Source organism: Ceratotherium simum, chromosome 10, assembly GCF_057802395.1.
Source record: "Ceratotherium simum simum isolate JZ-2026a chromosome 10, ASM5780239v1, whole genome shotgun sequence".
Classification (NCBI taxonomy): domain Eukaryota; kingdom Metazoa; phylum Chordata; class Mammalia; order Perissodactyla; family Rhinocerotidae; genus Ceratotherium; species Ceratotherium simum.
In genome coordinates, this window is record NC_141909.1 from 53,321,567 (window position 1) to 53,340,958 (window position 19,392).

General features: G+C 40.9%; 1 protein-coding gene and 1 pseudogene across 1 annotated transcript; both read right to left on the reverse strand.

Annotated features, from left to right (window-relative positions):
- Positions 1-5,677: 5,677 nt before the first annotated feature.
- On the reverse strand, positions 5,678-11,262 carry KBTBD7 (kelch repeat and BTB domain containing 7). Its single transcript, XM_004433615.3, has one exon. The coding sequence runs from the start codon at positions 10,065-10,067 to the stop codon at positions 8,028-8,030; it is 2,040 nt and encodes a 679-aa protein (XP_004433672.1). The 5' UTR covers positions 10,068-11,262; the 3' UTR covers positions 5,678-8,027.
- LOC101402619 (mortality factor 4-like protein 1 pseudogene) lies at positions 10,314-15,280 on the reverse strand (annotated as a pseudogene).
- Between the last annotated feature and the right edge of the window lie 4,112 nt (positions 15,281-19,392).

Consider the following 19,392-nt stretch of genomic DNA (forward strand, 5'->3'; position numbering starts at 1 on the left):
AGGGACTAATACAGGTGTTACCAATACTGCCTTACCAATAGGGCGTAGGAGGGGAAGTATACATTCTTCTCTTAAGAGAGTGCATTCTTTACTTTAATGGTCAAAGCAGATGTACAATGCATGCCCAACATGCCATAAACCAGGCCTCCCTAGTTCAAGCTGAACCAGTCCTGAACCCAAATACTTACCTCATATACCTCAATATGTGAAAATCTCTTGTCACTTACTAGGTACTGCCCATTCCCTTCCCAACAATAGCCCATGCTTTTGATACCGGCTCAACACAAGGTTGATATGAGGGAAGCCATATTGTAGAAAAGAAACCATACTGTAACTTTGAATGACCTCTGATTAACTAACCCAGACATGCTCTGTGGATTTTATGGCTCCTCCCAGCTGCTATAAGTTGATAACTTTGTTCTCTTGAGTTCCTTAGGAATGTGATGACCCCTGTACAGAGAGTATATGCTGATAGCCATCAGCAAGAACAACTAAAAGATCAGGGTATAGGTCATTGCTCTGGTCTCTGATGTAAAACCAAAGACTGTCAGGGACTAAGACCAGATATCTGCCTCCACCCAGAGATCAGATGGATGCCCTCACCTAGAGACCAGATGCCTCCCCGACCCAGAGACCAGCCCCCTATATAACTGGCCTGTAGTCTTTGTTCTGTAAGACGGGTTTTTTTCGGACATTAGTCGGCTATCTTCCCTCTTGCTAGCTAGCTGTAATAAAAAGTCATTTCTCTCCTACCACCTTGCCTCTTGACTATTGGCATGTCTTGTGGCGGGCAGAGGACCCCCCCACCCCCACCTTTTGGGTGGTAACACTTTCTGTTTCCAATTTGTCACATCTTACCATGTGAGGGAAGATAAATTACTGTTGACATTGTGTTAGCTGTCCTGTTGGATGTCCCACATTCTAGACTTGGCTGATTGCTTCTTCACAGTGTTTTTAATTTGTCCTTCTGACCATAGTCTTTCCTGTAAACTGGAAGTTTGTTCTAATGGCTTAATGAGATTCAGGTTCAACATTTTTGGCAACATTTTTTTTTATAAAAACATAAATTTTTTTGTTATCATGTTTCAAGAAGGGTTGAATTTGCCTGATCCCTTTAGAGGTGGGGTAAACCCACATTTGGCTTGTGACTAACTAAAGCTTCATCTCACTCATTCCAATCCACTCTTACCAAGCTTCTGCCCCCAAGCAATGTTCAGATTGAAACTTCTTTGCAAAATACCACCAATGAACTTCTAACTGCCAAATCAAATTTCTGTGATGTGACATGGTTGGCCATACCCTAAAAGTGACACATGGCAGATGTGTTACTGAGTTGATTACTGTTGTGGGAAGATTGAGGTTCAATCCAGGGGACCCTCTGAGGATCCATATACTATGTATTTTAAAATTGTCCCTTTCTTAAAGCTGAGGCATGTATCTATCAATTCCCATCCTCCATTGCTTAAGGACTGCCCCGGGGCATTAACTTCCCCTTGAACTCATGTGCTGTGGTTGCATGAGCATTGCCCAAGAGAATGATCCTTCAGAGAAAGCATTGAGGCAGAAAAACAAAGTAAAGTGGCCTGTTACCAGGGTCTAGGGGTGTCCGCCATAGTTGCAGCTGAACTCAGAGGCTGGCCAAAAGGGTGTGACTCCACATGCATCTACTAGTGTCTCCAAATACGATCTGTCTCCTATATTCTCAAACTCATTGAATGACAACACTATCCACTTAGTCAACTGCGACAGAGAATGCCAACTGCCCCAGTGCATTCTCCTCTTTTTCCTTTTAGCAAGAGTGAGAGCTGTTGGGGTGTAGCATAAGTGAGAGGGCTAAGCTGGTAGGTTCCCAGAGGAGAAGACAGGATTAGAAAAGAGTTTGGGCATTTAGGGAGAGAACCCTGGAGGCTTAATTTCTGCCCTTTCTAGGAAAACTTGGACTGAGATAGGACTTAATGGCAAGGATGTGACAAGTGCTCCTGTGTGTGACAAATGTGTGTGTTAAAGGCACTCAGGGGTGCATTTTTTTTTGAAAAATCATTGTTCACCATATACGGAATTTAACTTTTGGCTGTGAATTTATTGCGGAAGGAGGATTATGGAGACTTGAAATGACCATCATAGCAATAAAGCCTGCATGGTGTTGTGAACTGTCTGCATTTGAATACAGGAAGCCTTGACATGTCTATACTAAAATATATTAGCTTATTAATCTATTTAGTAATAGAACCCCGAGTCTGCCACAGTAGGAACTATAACCCTTTATTGAGTATATTTCCTTACCTGTCTTCCTCAACATTTTCATCCCCCAACTTTTATCTATTACAAGTTACCAAACTTGGCTATTCAGAGTCCTAGACCTCCCAGGAGTTATCTGCCAGAGATATCAGAAAATACTGCCTTCTTCCACCGCAGTTTCTAAGCTGTGGGTCTTGGGAGTCCTGGCAATCATTTTAGCTGACTGGAAGTGATGTGCACAACTTCCCTCACAGGGAAGGGTCATGCCCTCTCCTTCCTGTTCCTGCCTTCCTGATAGCTGGAATGTGGACACGAGGATGAACCAGTTTGGACCACGCGGACCAGGACAACACCCCAGAGATAGCAGAACAGGAAAACAGAAAAGCCTGGGTCTCAGGCAACCTTCTAGATTAGGGCCAACATAACAGATTGGACTTTTACATAAGAAACATCTATCTTATTAAAGCAACTATAGTGTCTCTGTATATACCACACTTAGATCCTAACTAATGTATAAAGTGAGAGGAAAACATTGCCCCATGATATCTTCTCTGTAAAAAGAAAGCCATCAGGACATTGAGACTCTGGGTGACACTCTGCCTTGAAGTGACAGCCATTGCTATTTGTTAGTTTCTCCAGAATTAAGGAATAGTTTGACCCACCAAAGTATTCCTGATTCAGATATAGTTGTTCTAAGCAGCTAAAATTGCTTCACAGGTGAGAATATAAAAGGTTGACTCCATTGGAGAGAGGTAATGCCCACAACAGTAGGATGGTTTCTGAGAAAATATGTCTCAAAAATGGAGAGAATGGTATGCAACAATATCTGTTCTCTATATTCCCTGTGTCTTGGACCATGTTTAGTCCACAAGGTTAAGAAGCAAGGAACGGAAGCTGATAGAATAGATCCAGGTGACAAAATGCCCCAGAGTCACAGAGAGGGCACAAAACCTATTGTCTATCTGGTACTGTAAGACTTGGCAGTTTCTGTGAATATGATTGTTTTATTTCTTCATTTAAAAAAACAGCTGGGGGGCTGGCCCTGTGGCGTAGTGGTTAAGTTCGGCACACTCTGCTTTGGTGGCCCAGGTTTGCAGGTTCAGATCCCCAGTGCAGACCTACACCACTCTCAGCCATGCTGTGGTGGTGACCCACATACAAAATAGAGGAAGATTGGCACAGATGTTAGCTCAGGGCTAATCTTCCTCAAGCAAAAAAAGAGGAAGATTGGCAACAGACATTAGCACAGGGCAAATCTTCCTCAGCAAACAAAACAAAACAAAAAAACCAGCTGGTTTTTATATAATTAACCATCTTGATGGTTCTAAAAATAGCTTATCAATTAATTCTCTCAGGATTGCTAGTTAGTCACATTTTCTATAAATAATTTTGTCTCCTAATACTTTCATATTTGCTATAATGAATATTCTTCTAAAGTTAGTTGTAATGATGAAAACGTGTTGAAATTTTGACAAAGATATGGGAGAGATCTGATGAGGATAGAGGCAAAGTGAAACAGCTAAGAAGCACACAACATAAAATGATTCCAAGAGTTCAAACCTAAAGCATGTAGATGGGGCTGGCCCACTGGCGTAGTGGTTAACTGCGTGCGCTCCGCTTTGGCGGCCTGGGGTTTGCAGGTTCGGATCCTGGGTGCGCACCAACGCACCGCTTGTCAAGCCATGCTGTGCTGGCATCCCATATTAAAAAATAGAGAAAGATGGGCACAGATGTTAGCCCAGGGCCAATCTTCCTCAGCAAAAAGAGGAGGATTGGCATCGGATGTTAGCTCAGGGCTAATCTTCCTCATAAAAATAAATAAACAAACAAATAAATAAATAAAATAAAGTATGTAGATGTCTACATTCCGGTTATCACACTTTAGGATTTCAAAGACAAGTAAACTTTCTTTTAAAGTTTAGGGAACTGACCTAGAGCTGCAAACTTTTTATATTTTCAATTTGTGAACATTAAAACAAATGAAATAATTTTAGTTTACATTTTTTTTTTTTTGGTGAGGAAGATCAGCCCTGAGCTTCCATCCATCGCCAATCCTCTTCTTTTTGCCGAGGAAGATTGGCCCTGGGCTAACATCCGTGCCCATCTTCCTCTACTTTATACGGGATGCCGCCACAGCATGGCTTGATAAGTGGTGTATCGGTGGGTGCCCGGGATCCGAACCTGCGAACCTCGGGCTGCCAAAGCTGAGGGTGGGCACTTAACCACTTGGGCCACCAGGCCGGCCCCTACATCATGTTTTATATTTTTTCCTCATTTCAGTACAAATTGGTAAAAATGACACTGGGCAAAGCACTGGATCCTAGTTTAATGAGCAGTGAGTAGCAAATTGATTATATTTTTCATTATATTTTAAATAGATTCCTTATGGGTAGATGCCCTTTTCCAACCACCTGTTTAGCTGCCCTTTATGAGAAAAAGAACTCTTGCTACTTAGATACGTCTAACAAACAGCTATGATGTCTGCAGTATGGAACATCAGGAACCTATATTTTGCTTTACATTCTAATATATATGCAGCCTTCCTAGACAATAATCATATCACATATATGTATAACACTTCAAGTTTCAAAGCTTTCATATATATTAGTTCATTTGATTCACTTCTTTAAATCACTTACATTTAGTTACTTAACTATTCTCATGTTAATCATCATGAAAATATTTGAATTTCAGAAAGCCTTAGTTCTGAGGTACCCATTAATATTCACACCCCTATCAGATGGTAAATGTGTATTATTTCTTTAGCTCTATTTTAGGAACAACATAATAATGCCCTTCCCCCCTTACAAACATTTGAGCAATATACCGTGTGAAAAACGCTAATTCCTTTTTGTAGAAGTGTTCTTGGGACTCTGTCACAAGCGTTCTTACCCTGGGTGTGTGGACGAACTTCAAAAGTGTCATAATACCCTTGAAATTATGAAAACATGAGTATGTACATTTTTCTGGGGAATGGGCCAAAAGCTTTCATCAGATTCTCAAAAAGAGCCAGGTAGAAAACAGAAAAAACACTGCTCAACCTGAGGAGACAGAAGGGAACTATTGCTTAAATTTAATCCTAAACCCAAACTAAACAAATTATTTGCTAAATTAGTCTTTTATTTTATTCTTTTAAAAACACCAATGCCACTTATGGTTTGAATTTTTAAAGTATTTGAAATAGTTTGGGTTCTTCAGACGACAGACACACAGATACAAAAAATAATTAAGATCATTCTAAAGCTTAAAAACAGTAGTCCTACAATCAACATTATGTTGAGCATTTGCTAAAAGATGTGCCAATTAATTGTAAAATTGAGACAAAGGTGCTTTCCTGTCAAGAAGGGATTTCAACGCTGTTAATTGTGTCACTCACTGTGTAAGCAAGGGTTTTAAACCTTTAGCAGAATCACTAAATTAAGAGGTCAGAAGGCCTGGGTTCTAGTGCCAGTTTTATTTGTAACTAACCATGTACAAATCACTTAGCTATAAAATGGTTAACAAATATTCCCTAATTCACAAATATATCATGAAACCAAAATCCTTCCCAAGAAAACCTTTTTGTAAACCAAGATTTACTACTAATTAGCTTGTACCTAACCTAAAGGTTGAGAAGGGCAAATTAGAGATTTTGTCTATTATCAATCGGTTGCATATCTTAATCCTGCAGATGGATAATCTGGTCGAAATAAGCATTGTCCTATTTCAACCTTACAAAACAAAAAGCTATCAAGAAGTTACTGGTAAAGAAAAGTTGGCCAAAAAATAACACTATTAAGAAAATAGCTTTCTATGTTAAGAGCAGTGCTTATAACATCCCTGATATCAAACGGAACAAAAGTTAGCCTTAGGCCACTAAAGCATGTCTGCCGTTTGAAGGAGCACATACTGCTAGGGCAAGACTCTTATTTCACTAGAAATAATGTTAAACAAGAAAGTCTTGTGGACTCTTCAAATGGCCAACCTAAATGGCTAAGAAAACATTATCTGTGTGTTTTTTTTTAATCCTTTTCTCTCTGCCTCTCTCTCTTTTCATTCAAAATTCAGTTCCCAATCCAGGAACACACTCCTCAGTACTCTGCCAGGGTGTACGAAATGTTAGCATTCCGTCACTAGAGAATAAACATGGAAGAGGAATTAGCATGTTAGTGAACAAAGATTCAAGAAGATAATTCTAAATGGGTACAGAAAAATTTATAGACCATAAGCATCTGTATATGTACACCATTTATCACGTATATGGATTGTGACAACCATATGTATTAACAGACCCTCAAAAGGTAAGCACCTATATATTCTTGTATTTAACAAGGTCAATTTTGTGCGATTTAGTCTCTATTTCTGGACTTTCCCTTATATTATGGGCATACAAACAAAACAAAACAACCCAAAGAAGAAAGACTGAAACATGGTTCACAGAGAAATACAGAACAGATACAAATATTCTAATAAAAAAACCATGTATACCACTGCTTAGGGAAACATTTGAGAGGAAACATACTTTCACTATTGGCCCCAAATGCCACCATCCACTACGTTCTTTAACTGTCAACTTTTAATACAAAAATAGCTTCAAGCTGATAATCATTTCCAGTGACATACAAATCTGACAATATTTCAATGCTCCACAAAACAGTTCTATACACAGCTTAAAGTTTTAAAGTTCTCTGCTGGCACTTGATTTTATAGATGATAGACACAATAACTAGAGATCTCAATAAAATACTGTATTTAGTTTATACATATTTTTGAAACCAATATTACCTCACAAAAACAGTAAAGAATAAATCACTTCCTGCTGAAGAATCCTCTAAGACAAACACCAAAACCGCACAGCCAAAATATTTTAGGAAAGCATAAAAACTTTTTAAGACAAGCCATGACCAATGGATAAAAATTTACATTACCCAATCATATGTCCAGTGAAAAAAAGGATTGCTCCTCTGATTCAATGAAGCATGTATCAGATACAGATGAAAAATATGAACTTACAGAGCAAGTTACCTATTGTTTTTTGGTTTAGAAGAGTGTTTAAATAATTGGTGACACTACTAGAATGGATGTTAAGACAGAAAAATGGTCACAATTAGCAAATACACATTTTATATTCCAAAATTAAAAGTGAAATTCTTTTAGAACAGTGGAATCCCAAGTTTTTTTCACTTTGAGAGCTCTTAAGACCACTCTTCACATTACCAAAATGAATCACTATTAATGTGTATGTGTCCAATTTTTTTTAATTTGCAGAAGGGAAAAAAAAACAAATTTTAACAAACTATATTAACTTAGAATATTAGAAACTGACTAGTTTAAAATTTGGGAAATCTACTACTTTCATTATTCTGAAGGAAAATATAAACCTTCAAAACCCTACCAACAATTTCTAGTCCAATTTTCTATTATAAAAATTAAGAAGTTAAATTCTTTGTGGCACTAATAGAATTAAAAAGTTAACAGAAGACTAAATTAGATAATCAAAATACAAACTACTGTAACTAACCAAAACAATCCACTGGTGCAATGAATAACTGAACAATGAAAAAACCACCAAGCTTTCTAATCAACGATATAGCTCACTTTTTGCATATTTCAATCTCAACTTTTAGCACAGTAAATTCTTATGTGGACTGCTTAAATTTTGCAACATTACATTAGTAATTCAAACATTACCCTTTCTAAACCAAATCTGCGGTCCTAATCACCTTTTTTTTTTTTTTCCAGAAAAAGGAGAGGATATCTTTTTAAGATACATTCCATAGCAGTAGAAACATCTCGGTGTTTCAAAATATTTACAAAGAACCCTGCTGATCCTGTGCATTTCGCTGAGGTGCTACCTGTACCCAGACTTCATCATCAGAAAAAGAACTTGAACTTCCTGACTCAGAGTCCAGCTCACTGAATCCATCTAAGTCCCATTCAGTACTAGATTCACTCCGTGCATCATCTTCCTCAGTGATGAAACTCTGACCAGGTTCAAGGCAGGAAGGATAAACCCGAGCACAGAGGCAAATAAAGCCAGAGTCAAATTGCAATAGACCTAACATAGTACCTATATTAATCCACTGGTCTTCCCTAGTATCATATTCATACACAGTCACCCGGTTTTTTTTCCACTGTGGGGTGGTAGAAGTGATGAGGAGCAACTTTTGACCATGATTGACAATCTGGTAGTTATGGGTCTCTGAGTCCAAGGGAATATTACTAATCCGCCTCCATTCTCCCCTGGCTGGGTTATAGACCTTCATGACTGGGATGTCACAGATACAATAGATCTCATCATTGAAGACACAGGCTTCCTGAAAGTCACTTCGTTTAAGAGAAGCACAGTTCAGCCACATATTGTGGCTAGGATCATAGCAGAGCATGCGTTTACTGTTCACAGCATAAAGATAGTTCTGAACCACTATTAGTTCAAAGGAATAGAAGGAATGGGGTACAGGAGCCACTAGCGCCCACTGGTTCCTCTGAACACTGTAGCATTCCACTTCCTTCAATTTAACTCCGGTAACAGGGTCTCGCCCACCCAAAATGTAAATGTAGCCATTGAGGTATGCCACATCCATGCCCTCACGGCAGAGCAAGCGGTCTGCAAGTTGCTGCCAACTATTCTGGGCTGGTTTATATACCCAGAGGTCTTTCCTGGGCTGGGCAGCTAGATAGATGTCATGGTCTGGAGAGACACAGACTGCTGAGGAGGTGACAGTCTTAGTATGAGCCAAGCTGGTCAATGGTGATGGCATTGTGTAAATGTCCCCCGAGTACGGGTCATAGCAGAGAAAGGGATCTCTGGGATGTCCAAAGAAGATCACCATCTCCTTGGCACACATGCCCAGCCTCTGGGGTGGATTTTCTGCTGCGGATACAACAGAGCTGCTGCTGTCCTCTGACTTAGGCACCACAGACTTGTACAACATGTCACCGCATCGCATCTGCAGGGCCCCTTCAATAAGGTCCGGACAGTACTTCTTCACAATGGGCTTGGTCAACAGCCCTTCCAGGTAATCCTGATCTTCATCAGTGAATTGTGTCCAGCGGACACACTTGAAGACTTCTGCTGCACTAGGCCCACGCTCCTTGGGAGCCGCCTCCAACCACTGCATGGCCACATGACACACTGTCCGCTCACTTTCGATGTCTAGACTATCCAAGCGCAGGACAGCCAGCAGCTGGGCCAAGGTCAGATCTGCCAGAGTCTCCTCCCGAACTGAACCCATCCGGCTGAGCTGCTTGAAGTTGTGAGCTATAAAGGACTGGGCCTGCGATCGCAGTTTGTGATGGTCGAAGGCGTCCGCAAACTTGAGGATAGCGGTGCAGTTGGCCAGGTCTAGGCGGCGGGCTAGGAAGGAGGCACAGGCTTCTCGCACATATTCCAGCTGTAGCATGTCGGAGGCCGCGTAGAGGCGCTGCACGTTGGCCTCGCTTAGAGACACGCGACCCGTGTAGCAGTAGTCAACCAAGACCTCGAAGGACTCGGCATCCACATCGTGCATAGTCACGCTCGCCTGCTGGCTCTCGTACATGCCGCCGGTGAACATGCTCTTGAAGTAGGGACACGCGGCAGCCAGCACATTACGGTTGCAGGAAAATAGGCGGCCTGTGCCAGGCCCGCTGCCAGGTGTCACCACCTCGATGGTCACATCACATAGCAGCCGCGCGTCGTAGAACGACTTGAGCTGGGCCAGCAGGGCTGCAGAATGGGCCGTGTCCTTCAGCTCCTCCGGGCCCGTGAAAAAAGCCGAAACCGAGGGCTTGGAAATCCTCTTGGGCCGCCTCCCCCCGCGGGGACTGGCGAGGCGGCGAGAACGCGGAGCTTCTTCCCGGGACTGCATGGTGGAGATGGCGGCGCGGTGCCGAGGGCGAGAACGGGTGCAAGGACCGGGCTCTGGCTCCTCCTCACCCTCCTCTCGCCGGCGCTAAGATCGCGGTCTCCCTGAATAGACTGTCGCAGGGGCCGCACTTCCTCAACTCAGCCCTACGCCACGCTGCTGCCTCTCTTTATCGCGTAGACAGTGCCTGACTCACCCTTTTCCAGTTCCGCGCCCTTTCTCCGCCTCAGCTCGCCCTCACAAGATCCGCTAGCCGGAACCGAGAGAGCCGCCACTGCCGCGCTGGCAATACCGGTACGCGTCCAAGAGAACTACGGCTCCCAGGTTGCCTTTCGCGCCTCGAGGCATGCTGGGGCTCTCCAGACTCACCGGCATAGGCTGACCAACAGAAGCCGCTTTGCATGTCGGGAGTAGTAGTTTGAGTAATATCGCGAGGCTTCTTGGGGTGGACTGCTTTAGCTAACAGAATCAAAAAGCGTTAATTCTCCTGGATTGGATGGTTTAGAGCATTGTCTTTGAAGTCCAGAGTAGAAGCCTCGTTTTAGTATTTGTTAATTGTGTGACTTCTCTCTGACAGCTTTTCCCTCTTTGTAAAGTGGGGATAATATTCATAGGATTGTGTGATGGATGGAATGAGATAAATTGAGTAGGACATAGGATGCTTCAACAAATATTTGTTGATTAGAACGATAATTAATTAAATGCTTACACTGTGCCTAGAATATATTCAATCACTGTTAGCTTTTCTTTTAGAGTTTTTGAAAAATGAGGCACCTCCTAATTTGAAACCATGAGCAATTTCTGCAAAGAAAACTTCCAGCTTTTAATGTTGCTTCTTTTGAAAGGTTCTGAAAGGTACTGCAATATTTTCAATACTAAACTGTATCCATAGATTCATTAGACTGTCTTTGACAGAGATGAGGTCCTAGTGAATAACATTTATAGATGTCCTCAAATATGCAAATCAGGCTTCTAAATATAGATGGATTGGCATCTCACCAAATCAACACATCTCCTGAGGAGCAAGATTATTTTCATAAGCTCTTAATATGAATGTTTTCTAGTCGTCTAATACTGCTTCTTTCACTTCCTTTCCACAAATCAGTTGAAGATTCTGAAATGTTTTTATTAAGGAGTTTTAACGAGAGTTTTAAATTAAGATATTTAAACAAATAGGATCTTGTACAAAAGCACAAGATCCTCAGAGTTTGGTATTCATATATGCCCAGATGTTCCCTGAATTAAAATAGTACAGTCTATGCTTTATAAAAGTATTTTTTATATATATTGATCAACATTGTCTGTTAGTTAAATCGTCAATATCAAGTGCTTAGAGATTAACTAAAAAAACAGAGAACTTTTATTTAAAAACCGAACTGTTCCTGCTACTGGTTTGCAGTGGTTCCCATAACCCAATGAACGAAATCTTTAGTGTTACATGAATAGGTGGATAACTCATAACAGGAGAATAACTCAGTCAAATTGTTTTTCTCTCTTTTCCTGTTAGCTGAAGAGGGTCTACTGGAAATACCCTAAGATAGAGACATTAAACTAAGTGGGGCTCTGGGCTCCAATATCTCCCCTGTACCTCTATTGGGTATCCCTCAGATAGACCAGAGAGAATTAAGTCACTAATAATACCAATTGCTTTCTCACCTGCACTAAACACCAGCTGGGGAAAAAGCAGTTAAAAAAATTTTTTTGTATTAGTACAATATATGTAACATAATATTTACCATTTTAACGATTTTAAAGTGTACATTTCTTGGGCGTTAAGTACATTCACATTTTTTTGCAACCATCACCACCATCCATCTCCAGAACTCTTTTCATCTTGCAAAACTGAAACTTTGTACCCATTCACAATAACTCTCCTTTCCCCACCCCAAAACTCCTGGTAACCCCCATTCTACTTTGTGTTTCTTTGAATTTGACTACTCTAAGTACCTCATATAAGTTCAGTGATTGATTTTTAACTTTCTTATATCTGCCCTTTGTTATTTGGTTTAGCTAACCCTTCACAGAATTCAAAATATTTAGTAGACACTGTGCCCTAAGGTCTAGAGCAGTGCTGTCACAGAACTTCCTGCGATGTTGCAAATATTTTATATCTGCACTGACTGATACGGTAGCCAGAAGTCACCTGTAGCTCTTGAGTTCTTGAAATGTGGCTAGTGCAATTGAGGAACTGACTTTTTGGGCCAGCCTGGTGGTGCAGCGGTTAAGTGCGTGCGCTCCGCTGTGGCGGCCCAGGGTTTGCGGGTTCAGATCCTGGGCTTGGACTTATGCACACCGCTTATCAAGCCACACTGTGGCAGGTGTCCCACATATAAAGTAGAGGAAGATGGGCACGGATGTTAGCCCAGGGTCAATCTTCCTCTGCAAAAAGAGGAGGATTGGTGGGGCTGGCCCGGTGGTGCAAGTGGTTAAGTCTGCGTGCTCCGCTGTGGCGGCCCAGGGTCCGCCGGTTCAGATCCTGGGCACGTACCAACACACTGCTTGGCAAGCCATGCTGTGACAGCGTCCCATATAAAGTGGAGGAAGATGGGCACGGATGTTAGCCCAGGGCCAGTCTTCCTTAGCAAAAAAAAAAAAAAAAAGAGGATTGGCAGATGTTAGCACAGGGCTGATCTCACACACACACAAAAAAGAGGAGGATTGGCAACATATGTTAGCTCAGGGCTAATCTTCCTCACAAAAAAGAAAAAGGAACTGAATTTTAAATTTTAGAAACATAGCATTGGTATCAATGCAATTCAATGGAGAAAGGAAAGTCTTTTCAACAAATAGTGTTGAACAACTGGATCACAATGTGAAAAAAATTAACCTTGATCCCTACCTTATACCATAAACAAAAATTAATTCAAAATAGATCTTAATATTAAACAGAAAAGTGAAACTATAAAGCTTCTAAAAGAAATCATAGAAGATTATCTCTGTGACTTTGAGGCAGGCAAAGATTTTTTAGGACACAAAGAACACTAACCTTAAAAAAATTGATGAGGGGCCGGCCCCGTGGCTTAGCGGTTAAGTGCGCACGCTCTGCTGCTGGCGGCCCGGGTTCAGATCCTGGGCATGCACCTACGCACCACTTCTCCGGCCATGCTGAGGCTGCATCCCACATACAGCAACTAGAAGGATGTGCAGCTATGACATACAACTATCTACTGGGCCTTTGGGGGAAAAAAATAAATAAATAAAATCATAAAACAAAAAAAATTGATGAAATGAACTTCAACAAGATTACAAGCTTTTGTCCATCAAAAAGCAGTAAAAACAAAGGCAAGCTATAGACTGGTAAAAAATATCTGAAATACATATACCCAATAGCCAATAAATATATGAAAAGCTGCTCAATGTCATTCATCATCAGATGAATGCAAATTGTATTCACAATGAAAAAACTCTGCACATGCACTGGAATGGCTAAACTTAAAAAGATCAACGATACTAAATGTTGGTGACAATAGGGAGCCATTGGAACCCTCATATATTAACAATAGGAATATAAATTGGTATATCCACTTAAAAAAACTGTTTGGTAGTTTCTCTGAATGTTAAATGCCCAATAATTTCACTCCTAGGCATTTGCCCAAGGGAAATTAAAACATCTGTCCACAAAAAGACTTGTACAAGAATGTTCATGGTAGCTTTATTCACAATATCCCAAAACTGGGAATAATCCAAACGTGTATCAATAGGAGAATGAAAAAAATTAATTGTGGTATATTCATATACTGTCATACTACTCAGAAATAAAAAAGAACCTTTGCACATGCAATAATGTAAATGAACTTCAAAAATTTTATGTTAAACAAAAGAAGCCAGATATACAAGAGCACATACTGTATGACCATTTACGTGAAGTTCAGAACAGTGAAAATAAGCTATGATGAATAAAAATCATTATAGAGGCTGTCACTGTTGGGGACAGGGGGTTGGCAGATTGCTGAATTGACTGGAAAGGAACACAAGGAAATTTTTGGGGTGAAGAAAATGTTCTCTTCTTGATTGTGCTGGTGGTTACACGGGTGCACGCAATTGCCAAATTCAATGAACTGTCTCTTAAGATCTGTGCATTTAATTTACTTTAAATTATACCTCCTCTTAGGATGAGCCACTTCATAATTACTGGCACTAAATAAAGTTGCAGAATAGGGCTGGCCCCATGGCTTAGCGGTTAAGCGCGCGCGTTCCGCTACGGGCGGCCCGGGTTCGGATCCGGGCGCGCACCGATGCACCGCTTCTCCGGCCATGCTGAGGCCACGTCCCACATGCAGCGGCTAGAAGGATGTGCAGCTATGACATACAACTATCTACTGGGGCTTTGGGGGAAAAAAATTAATAAAAGAAAAAAAAATTAAAAAAAAAAAAGTTGCAGAATTCTTTGCCAGGAAATCGTGAAGATTGTTCAGTCAAAAATAAAATAAGACTCTTCTCATCTAGAGGTATATGGGCCAACATTGCTCCAATTCTCACTAGATGCAGAGCTCCATACACCTGGGACAGGGTACCTCAGGGCAATCTTCAAGGATTTCAGTGTACTGGGATCTTTCAAATTTGTAGAGTAGCTGAGTGCCCAACATTACATTCTATTATTCTTTTATTCCTGACACAACTTCAGTAACAGCATTATTATTACCTAACTATCTGTGTTTCCTCAAGATTTCTGGTAATTTGCATAATCCTCTACAATGGAATCCACATTCTTCTCAGCAGGAAGACAAAAGAGCTGTTTTTGCCTGATACATAAGCCTCAGTCATCAGCAAGCCATGATTTTAGTCCTTCAAAAATTTTGAACTTCAGCTCTTTTCATGAATGCTTCCACAGCAGGATCTCCTTGGGCCCTTTCCTGCTAAGGAGGCTGAGGCATCTCACGAGTACTGCCACCATTTCCATTTCCTGGTGACTCCAACATTTTTCTCTTGCAGATCAGATATCTTCTTTCCTGGGGCAGCTCCTCTCATCTTCCCCTCTGAATATTGCTCCTGATTGGTTTCTTGAAGCTCTACTTCTGCAGATTGGTTCCATGTATTTGAGTACTCTGGTTTCCGGAACCCATTCATCCCAGTTTTTATTCCAACCACTATAATATATCAAGTATTTGACTTGTTTGTCCTTTATCGCAACCTTTACACACTTTGTTTCATAAAGAAGAAGCCCATGAAAGCACAGCACAGGTTCGCCTTGCCGGAATTCAGGCTTCGGCGCCATGTATAAGTGATTCTCCACCGCCTCCTCCTCCCGCCCCACGCGAGTACTGCCCCTTACTCTCCACCACACCTAACTCAGGTCCTGCGCGCAGTCAGGGGCTGCCAGTTTGTCATCCTGGGCCCCATCAGTATTGTTTTTCACTCTGATTTTTAAATAGAGTCTACAGACCGTTCACTCCTTTATTTCTATATCCAAAATGACTTGCAATGCCTTTAGTTGTTGGCTGCCACAAGAGTTTTTATGGGTCCACTCTCGCTCAATTGGAGAGTGCCTAGCGATTGAGCTGCCTGAGGCATGACTTCTGTTCCACGTTGTTTAGGGGCAGCTAATTTGTTTCAAATCAGTTATATACTTTAAAAAATTTTAAATTCATTATTTAAAAACTTTAAAGTGTAGCACACATACAGAAAAGGGAAAAAATCAAAATTGTAAATGCAACAAATTATCACAAAAGGAATACACCCTTGTAACCTCCACTCGGGTCAAGAAATAGAGTATTACCAGCATCCCAGAAGCTACACCCCCCCCCCAACACATATCCTCCTAATCATTATTGCCCCCCAATATAAGAGCAATATGCTTTCAAAAATATTTTAAAAAATTATTGACTGTCTGTAGTAGTGTGTTGATCCTAGGTCCCTTGACTCAATTTCAAATTCAATTAAAAAAATCTCTCAAGTTTATTTTTTTTAAATTCTTTTATTTTTTGTGTGTGCGGAAGATTAGCCCTGAGCTAACATCCGATGCTAATCCTTCTCTTTTTGCTGAGGAAGATTGGCTCTGGGCTAACGTCCATGCCCATCTTCCTCTATTTTATTTGGGACAGGGCCACAGCATGGCTTGACACGCGGTGCATCCGTGCGCGCCCGGGATCTGAACCTGCGAACCCCGAGCCGCCGCAGCGGAGCACGCACACTTAACCACTAGGCTACTGGGCTGGCCCCATAAAGTTTATTTATTTATTTATTTATTTATTTATTTATTTTTTCCCCCAAAGCCCCAGTAGATAGTTGTATGTCATAGTTGCACATCCTTCTAGTTGCTGTATGTGGGACACGGCCTCAGCATGGCCGGAGAAGTGGTACATCGGTGCGCGCCCGGGATCCGAACCCGGGCTGCCAGCAGCGGAGCGCGCGCACTTAACCGCTAAGCCACCGGGCCGGCCCCTAAAGTTTATTTTTTAAATTAAGTTCTTCCTTGATATCCTAAAAGTGTTGTGCATATGAGGCAACAAACTTTGGCTTTCCAGATTTTTTACAAGAACCCTGATTTATCTTTGGCTTCTATGTTCATTCCTAACATTTTTCTACTAAAAGTTAAAAGATATCGTTTGTCTTTGTAGTTTGGGAGAATAAGTCTATCTGAATGAAGTAGGATTATGACTTTAATTGACTCCTATTGTATGAAAATAAAGTGTATAACAACTGAAAGTATCCATTAATTGAATAATAGATGTCCTAGGTCCTTGCTACTCCAAGTGTTATTTGTGGGTCAGCAGCATCCACCATCACAGGGGAGCTTGTTGGAAATGTAGAATCACAGGCCCTGGACCTACTGAATCAAAATCTGCATTATGGCAAGATGTCCAAGTAATACAGAGGTTTGAGAAAAATACCACTGGAATTTCTGTAGGTACATAGCTCCACTATTCAATTGTTTTGACTTCTTTTTCCTCCAAATAAATTGTGTGCTTTAAGGAAAACCCACAGCTGGAGTATGAAGGAAGGGCAAAGACCTTGGCGGCAGTAGGAGGGTTACTGGACACACTAAGGTGGTGCCTCCCTTTGGCTAAAGAAGCACTTTCCCTTTTGTCCTCTTTCCCTCTTAAAGCCTTCCCTTCCTTGGCATGTGTAGAATGTTAATACTGATCATCATATGAATGAATGGTAACAAATCAATACTCTTTTCTCTTGCTTTCTCTCTTACAGTTTTTCACTTTCTCAAATTAACGAATTTTTTGCAGAAATCATGTTTTGGGGATTTATGTATTTAGTGTTTTTTTGGGAAAAAAGGTAGAATTTAAAAAATTGTAGATGGTCTCATACTTGACATAGTATAGGAAATTAGAGTATCTGCATTTTGCCTCGTTTCAGACAATGTTTAATATTTATATTTCCTTTGAAAAAGTTTGTGTTATGTAAAATGCCTGAAAACAAAAATCATTTTCTCTGTTTCTAATTTTTACCCTGAAACTCTCTATTCCTTCAATATTCTCTCAAATTATATCAGATTCTCCAGAGACATCAATTATTTTGGGAGGCAATGCCTACTCCTAGGGAAATAATAATGATCAATCCAAATAGGATTAAATTACCTCTCAACTCAGAGAAAGTGAGAGGAAAAACAAAGGAAAGCTTTCTTTAAAGAACACCAGCTAATAAATGTAGAAGGAATGAAAGAATGAGAGTTACACAATCTTGTAACTCCCAGTGCAACAGCTGATTCAGGCAAAGCAAGAATCATTAATTGATGTTAAATCAATGAGATGAAAGATCATTGGGTGCATTAGCTACCTATTCTGGTGTAACAAACTACCCCAACAATTAGTAGCTGAAAACAGCAAACATTAATTTACTCAGTTTCTGAGGGTCAGGCATCCTGGAGCAGGTTAGCCGGGTGCCTCTGGCTCAAGGGCTCTCCTGGAATTGTAGTTAAGCTGTTGGCCAGGGCCACAGTCATTTCAAGACATGAGTAGGGTGGAGTGATCTGCTTCCAAGCTCACTCATGAGCTAGTTGGCAGGCTTCAGTTCCTTGAGGGCTGTCAGACCAGGGGTCTTACTTTTGCCACACAATGTGATGTGAGCCACTCCATGGGGCTGCTCATGACATTGCCTTGCTTCCACCAAGTTGAGTGGCCCAAGAGAGAGGCAGAGGCAGAGACAGAAAGAGAGCAAGACAGAGAGACAGAGACAGAAAGACAGAGCCAGAAGCAAGTCTTGTTATAACCTAATATCAGGTAGAAGTGACAATCCCACCACTTCTTTCATATTTTATTTGTTAGATGAGAGTCAATAAATCCAGTCCATGTTTAAGGGGAGGAGATTACACAAGTGCATGACTGCCAGGAACAGGGATCACGGGAGTCATCTCAGAAACTGCCTAACAATGAGGAATCAAATGTTTATATGATAACAAACCATTTCCCCACAGATTACATACTAATTATTAAGGAGAACATGTGCCATTACAATGGAGAGATTTGACAGTTTACAAACTTAGCATCACTAATAGTGGAACTTCCTGATATGATACAGTATAAATTTCACAACATCACCTATGAAGTAGTCTTCCCAAATGTGTTTATTCTGAATCTTTAGACTTAATTTTACTTTATAATAATTTGAGGGGATGGATGAAAGTTACCAACGGCATGAGGAAGCAGCCAGACAAATCCAGAATGTAGGCCATTCTACAAAACAACCTTGCGGGACTCTTCAAAAAGTCAATGTCATGTGAAAAAAAAGGTTGGGGGCTTAATCCAAAAACTGAAGAGATACAACCAAACGCAATGTGTGAATCTTGGGTGGATCCTAGATTGGACAAAACTAACAAACAAAAATAGCTAAAAAAGACATTTTGGGGATAACTGAAGAAATTTTAATATGTAAAAGCAACTGATCATATTATACAATTTTATTATTATTATTATTATACAATTACATATGATAATAAAGTTATAGTTCTGTAGGAGAATGTCCTTAGGATATGCTGAAATATTTTGGAGTAGTGTTATGAGGTCTACAAATAACTTTTAAATAGTCCAACAACCACCACACGTGTGTGTGTGTTAGGTGTCCAGACAGAGGAAAAACAAATGTGGCAAAATGAATATATAATGTTGAATCTAGAGTATATAGTGCTCACTGAACTGTTTCTTTTTTGTGTGTGTGAGGAAGATTGGCCCTGGGCTAACATCCGTGCCTGTCTTCCTCTATTTTATATGGGACACTGCCACAGCATCGCTTGACAAGCGGTGCATCAATGCGCGCCTGGGATCCGAACCTGCGAACCCCAGGCCGCTGAAGCGGAGCGCACGCACTTAACCGCTGCGCCACTGGGCCAGCCCCTGAACTGTTTCTTAAAAATTGTTTTTAAAACTTTTCTGTGTGTTTG